Here is a 7,276-nt window from a genome sequence, read left to right as displayed (position 1 = left end):
AATATATCGGACAACTCCAAACCGACTAGCTGCGATAGTTTTTACTCTTTATTATTGCATGAAATTTTCAACCTCTAAAAAAATAGCTACTGTGAGAAGAGTTCAAAAATTTACAAAAATGTGTTATAATAGAAAAAGCAAAAAAAAATAGTAGCATACTCAAATATTATACAACTTAAGAATAAAAATGTGAGATTTTTTTATTAATAAATAGTAGCATACTCAAATTCAATATATATTAATTCGAGTCAATCAATAGTTCGAGTTAATTTAAATTTATGATTTTTGTAAGTGAACCCAAACCAATATAAATTGATTAAATTCGAGTGGAATTGGTTTGGGAATCGAATATCTAATTAAAGTAAATTTAGAAAAAATATTAAAAAATATAAGAAAAGTTATGTAAATAATATGTAATAGTAAAAAAGATAAAGAATAATATATACATCACTAAAATTATACTTAAATAAATATCAGAATTTGAATTATAAAAAAAATAAAGTTATATATATTATTATATTTTTAAATTAATATAAACTTAATCGAATAATCGAGTTGTTCAAGTTTTACAATTTTAAAATAATATCCAAATTCATCAAAGTCGAATTTAATCGAATCTAACTTAATTACACCCAATTATCTATTGGGTACGAAATTAATATGATAAAATTAATACTCAATAACTAATATAATATAATTGGGTCAATTTTATCGAATAATCGAATCCGTCCCATAAATCCCCTAAGAATAACAGATTCTATCTCCAAATATAGGTTTAAAATCATACTTATTTTAACCATTATTATTCATATATTCACTTTATAAAAGATTCTAAGATCTTTTTAAAGAAATAAATGGCAATACGCAAATTAAAGGACGTGGGATTGGATGGATTTCTGACCCATGTTAACAATTGAGATTCTATCAGTGTGGCAAGCGGGACAATATTGACACATTAAAATGGAAAATTTTCTGTGTGAGAAGATGAAAACACAATTAGTAGGAGACGTTTTTAATGTTTATAATATTGGTTTTATTTTAAATTACTTATTTCATTATTTTCTTTCAAAAATATTTCTTTCATTCATTATTATTATCTTTTACCTACCTGTAATATGGTAAGCGTTGTGATAGTTACATAGTATACACATGATAGTAAATTAATGATGGTCATCACATAGAATTTGTATTTGAATATTTTAAAAAGAATTTAAAAAAATATTAAAAGATTAATATTTTTGTGGACAAAAAATAAAAAGTTGATTATTAGTGTTGATCTATTGGATTAAATACAAGATAGATAAAAAAAATGATGGTTACATAATATTTTATAGAAAATAATTTGTTTTAGTGTAAAGATTTATTTAAAAAAATGAAGTTCAATCATTTTTGTTCTGATAAGAGTTAAAAAAAAAACAAAATCTTGTTTTAAAAAAATCGTGTTCTATGTAACTATTATTATTATTATTATTATTATTATTATTATTATTATTATTATTATTATTATTATTATTATTAGATGGTAGAGAGTTTTTTATAATCTCTAAAAATTATTAGAAAGCTTTCAGTGTAGTATTTATTAAAGTTAATTATATATACCCATAATTATAATATAATTCTTCCCAACAAATCAATCTTTGGATATAATGACCATCTATGAGCATTGAATTTGAGCATCTTATTTTGAATAGTTTATCTAATTCTTTTACTAAGAATCGAAATCTTGACCTTTCGGATTTGGAGTCCCAAAAGCTTCAGCTAATGAAAAAAAATAACACTAATAGTTATATTTTTAATATTCTCTAAATCTCTATCGTACATATTGTATAAATATTTTATTAATTTCCTATACTTTCTCATTTGAAAGAAAAAATTATAACTTTGTCAATATCCTTATTATACAACTCAAGAATAAAATGTGAGAATTTTTCATTAACAAATAGTAGCATGCTCAAACTCAATGCGTATTAATTATGGTCAATCAATGATTTTTTGAAAGATAAAACATAATACAACAATGCTAGGGAACCAATTCTATATAAGCCAAGAATCAGCCAACTGGTAAACTAGAGGCACCGGTGACTTTAACCGGATATTGCTACTGATAGGCACACGGATGTTTCTTTTTTTTGTAAATTGGATGGTTTTGGATATGATTTCTATGTTTCATGTGTTACATAATTAATTATATGGAATCAACTAATTAATGATCAAAGGATCTGTTCCGTGATTCTCTCCTATCACTAGCGTATCTTTCCTCATGTTTTGAACGAGGTCAACAATAATTTAAAAACAAATTAAATTATAAATTAATAAAACTAATTATAATTAATTATATTGTTCCATTCTTGCTGATTATTAGTTGATTCCATATACTTTTTCAACGTAATATAATCTTAATCATAAATAAAAAGAAAGATGATGCTGCTATTACACTTAAAATAGCATATTTAGATTTAGAGATCCACACCATGAGTTTAAGACGAACCCTTTTACTTTATCTATATATTAGGGTGTTTATGGTCGAATTAACTCGGACTGAAAAAAAATAAAAACTCAACTAATTACATTTTAATTATTTTGGGTTAATTTAAATTTGTGATTTTTGTAAGTAAACCCAGATCAATATGGGTCGATTAAATTCGAGTGCGATTAGTTTGGGTAATCGAATATCTAATTAAAAGTAAATTAAAAAAAATATTAAAAAATATAAAAAATATGTAAATAATATGTAATAATAAAAAAATAAAGAATAATACATCATTAAAATTACACTTAGATAAATATCAGAATTTGAGTTACAGAAAAATAAAGTTATATATATTATTATATTTTTAAAATTAATATAAACATATAATCGGTAATCGAATTGTTCAAGTTTCGCAATCTTAAAATAATATCCGAACTCATTAAAGTCGAATTTAATCAAATCTGACCTAGTTACAATTAATTATCTATTGAGTACAAAATTAATATAATATATTTGGGTCAATTTTATGATTTTATCGAATAATCGAATCCGTTCGCATAAATTTCCCTAAAAATATCAGATTCTATCTTGTCAAAATGATCTCAAGAGATAGGTTTAAAATCATACTTATTTCCACCATTATTATTCATATATTCACTTTATAAAAGATTCTAAGATCTTTTTAGAGGAATAAATGACAATATGGAAATTAAATTAAAGGACGTGGAATTGCATTTTGCATGTTGACAACTGCGAATCTATCATAGAGGGTGCCAAGTGAGACAATACTGAAACATTAAAATGAAAAATTTCCTGTGTGAGAAAATGAAAACACAATTAGTAGGAGACGATTTTAGGTTAAAATTTTTAGATATAGATAATTTTAGTGTGAAATATAAAAATATTTTATATTTTAATATTTTATATTATTATGATGATGGTATAAAATGTCACTCATATTTCGTAAAAAAAATATTTTTTAATTATTAAAAAAGTAACGTTTTGTAAAAAAAAATATTATTTTAATAATAAAAGTGACCTTTCGTAAAAAAAAATTACTTTTTTATTTTAATTATATAAAGACAAAACGTAATTGACGTTTTATAAACACCCGTAGTAACGTATAATACATAATTTAAATGATCTTTAAAAACTTTATCACTTATAATCTAATATACAAAAATAAAAATCCATGTTTTTAATGTCTATAATGTTTTGTTTTATTTTAAATAACTTATTTCATCTTTTTCTTTCAAAAATATTTCTTTCTTTCGTTATCATTATCTTTTACCTACCTGTGACATGGTAATCGTGATAGCTATGAGCGGCACACATGATAGTAAATTAATGATGTATAGCATCAGATAGAATTTGTATTTGAATATTTTAAAAACAATTTAAGAAAAATATTTTTGTGAAAAAAAAATAAAAAGTTGACTAGTGTTGACCTATTGGGCTAAATACAAAATAAATAAAATGAAAAAATGTTGGTTACATAATATTTTATAGAAAATAACTTGTTTTAGTGTAAAGATTGGTTTAAAAAAATGAAGTTCAATCATTTTTGGTTGTGATAAGAGTTAAAAAAAACATAGAATCTTGTCATTAAAGAAATCATGTTCTATGTAATTATATTATTATTATTATTATTATGTCAATTTCTAGATGGTAGAGAGTTTTTATAATCTCTACAAATTATTAGGAAGCTTTCAGTGTAATATTTACTAAAGTTAATTATATAACAATATAATTCTTCCCAACAAATCAATCTTTGGAAATAATGACTATCTATGAGCATTGAATTTGAGCATCTTATTATGAATAGTTTATCTAAATCTTTTACTATTTATGAATGTCAATAACTCAATGATCTTAAATCTTTGTCTAGACCAATACATATACTTGTGGTGGTTGTTACCTTATACATTCTGAAGAGTGTGAACCTTTTTTTTTTTTTTTGTGCATTCTCATGGATTCTGAAAACTATGATTTGGATGAGTTTTTGACATCCATTTCCTTTGATTTTTTATATGATTCGAACCCCAACAACCCTTCAGTTTCCATATATGAATTGGATTCTCTGCATGAACCTCAATTGTCACCATCAGATATGGATCATAATAATGGTTTGGTTTCGAAGTGTAACGGTTCTACGAAATGCTTCACTGACCAAGACCCATTTTTTGATCCATTGGAGGAACAAGTGTTATATGAATCAGCATTGACCTCATCGTGCATAACGAACAATTCAATGGAAAATCAACATTCTAATCAAGTGATTATGGCAGAAGAGTTCTTGGACTTCAATTCAGTGGACGATATTTGCCAATGGTTTGATCCGTCACAAGAGGATAATAACTCAAACACCTTTGTAGAACCAATGCAATGTGATGCTACTTCTTTTTCTTGGAAATCAGTTATGGATAGCTATGAGAATTGTCTATTAGGAAGCAAGGAACCCGAGTCGAATTTGATCGAACCGGCGGCGAGTTCTGCTGATGATACTGCCAGCTTTGAATGCCTATCAGAGTTTGATTTTGATGTGTTGAGAGTCTTATTCTCAGATTCATCAATTGAGGAGATTTTGAATTGTGAAGAAGCAATTTGCAACCCTTTGAATAATGGTTCTAGTTCTGTTTTGGAGTTATCATCAGAAAACAATAAAATGGAGATGATGGAGAACATTTCAATTCCAATGAACTTCACAAAAAATCTTGCTTGGTTTGAGGCTAGAAACAACTTGACCCAGCCGGTTCCGGATTCGGACACAACAAACAAAATCAAGAGAAAGAAAGTGCAGCTAGGCTTGGTTATGGATGATAGTCATAGCATTAAGCTTGAGGAGACCATTCTTTTGCCGCCTCGGAAGAAAGAGGAGCGGAAAAAACTTAGCAAGAAGAAGGACAAGGCAGGGGAGGGTAGTCGGCCGCGGCCGAAAGATCGCCAGAGGATTCAAGACTGCATTCAACAATTGAGAACAATCATCCCTGGCAAGGATGTTAAAGAGGTAAATGCATAGCTTTAAGAAATAAGTTTCTAACATTATATTGGTAGTAACAAACATATTCACATAGGAAAAGTTTAGGGGGCAGCAATTTTATTGCATTTTGGCCAGCATGTAACCAACAGAAAAATGTGAGCCATTGGATGAAATCTCACACCAATCTCACACCATCAAATTATCATTGATGGCTAGTTGATGACTACCAATCACAAATATTGTTGGCCCCCTAGCATTACTTTATTGACATATGTATTTTTCTCATGTGACAGTGTAGCATTGATAATTTGTTAGAGTGCTCCATCAGATACATGAGTTTCTTGTCAAGCACTGCACATTATGCAAACAAGCTACAAGAACCAGATAAGCCTAAGGTAACTAATTAATCAAACTAGTTACATATTCTTAGTGTTCATCACTTAGTGGTAGCAGATATGATTGGACTTGTTTGGATGTGTTAAGCTTATTGAGCAGGCAAATGGAGTGGTTCTACAAGAGAGTAGTGTGGAAGGTAGCAAACATTGTGGAACATGGTCATTTGAAGAGCCACATCAAACATTGTTATGCCCAATTATAGTTGAGGACATGTCTCATCCTGGCCAAATGCTTATAGAGGTAAGATTAAAATTGGGAATCAAAATAAATATATGTTCACATATCATATGATTGTGGTAATTTTGAATAACTTTTGCTTATATATTATTATAAATGCGCTGTTAACCACAAAAAAAGTTTAGGACCAGCAACTTTATTAAATTCTGGTTAGCATGTAAACAGCATTAAAATCATCATTGATGACTATTTGATGGCTATAAAACACAAAAATTGCTGGCCCGAACACTCCTCGTTAACCACAATGAATTCATTGGTAATCTTTTTTTTTCTCTCTCCAATAGTTGCTTTGTGAGGAGGAAGGGTTCTCTCTTGAGATGGTTGACACAATTAAGGGTCTTGGTTTAAATATACTGAAAGCAAAGATGGAAACAAGGAATAAAAAACTATGGGCACGCTTTATTGTTGAGGTAAGTTAAATAGTGAACAATAATATGTAAATTAAGTGCAATAAAGATTAGTTGCATGCTATGCCTACTGTGGTTATATAATTTTGGCAAAGGTGAAGTAATATTTTTTATTATTTAATAGCTTTTTTTTAATATGAAAAATATAAGTAAGAAGTGTTATTAAAATATAAAAAGATCATTGAGTTTAAGTGTGGTCCTGAACTAACATTTAGAGTCTTAAAGATAATCACAGGTTTTCATTGTTGAACAGGCCAATAGACATGTTACAAAAATAGATGTGTTTTGGTCCCTTCTCCATCTTGTAGAGCAGAAAAACTCCTCAGGAACTGGAATGGATTCATCAACTAATAATAACAAGTATTGCAATGTAATGAATGATAGCAGTGTTTCAAGATTGGACAAACAACAACAAGAGAAAGAGAGTTGCAACTTTTTTATGTCCATGACAGAGGCACTAAGCTTCAGTGGTTGATATTTCAGAAAAGCAACAATGAAAGATTAGGATACATAACCATTAATTTCTTCTTTTCCCTTTTGTGCTGTGATGATGTTTCATTCTATAATCTAGATTAGAAGATTAACTTCTAAGTCAGTTGTTGAATCTAACATGCTGGAATAATGGAAGCTCATATCTTATTGAATCTAACAAGAGTGACAAGTAATGCTTATGTTGAACAAATGAAGCAATTCAAATAATTTGGAAGTTTATTACCCAGTAAGTTAGATCAAGAAACCAGCATTTTAAGGTAGCTAGGAATTATCTCATCCATTTAAATCAAAACA

General features: G+C 27.8%; 1 protein-coding gene across 1 annotated transcript; it reads left to right on the top strand.

Annotated features, from left to right (window-relative positions):
* Positions 1–4,420: 4,420 nt before the first annotated feature.
* On the top strand, positions 4,421–5,974 carry LOC112710920 (transcription factor bHLH157-like). The gene is made up of 2 exons (XM_029288719.2): positions 4,421–5,477; positions 5,744–5,974. Exons 1-2 carry the CDS (start codon positions 4,440–4,442, stop codon positions 5,855–5,857), a joined length of 1,152 nt encoding a protein of 383 aa, XP_029144552.2. The 5' UTR covers positions 4,421–4,439; the 3' UTR covers positions 5,858–5,974.
* The last annotated feature ends 1,302 nt before the right edge of the window (positions 5,975–7,276 follow it).

This window comes from Arachis hypogaea, chromosome 1 (assembly GCF_003086295.3).
Source record: "Arachis hypogaea cultivar Tifrunner chromosome 1, arahy.Tifrunner.gnm2.J5K5, whole genome shotgun sequence".
NCBI lineage: Eukaryota > Viridiplantae > Streptophyta > Magnoliopsida > Fabales > Fabaceae > Arachis > Arachis hypogaea.
This window is presented reverse-complemented; position numbering and strand designations above follow the sequence as displayed.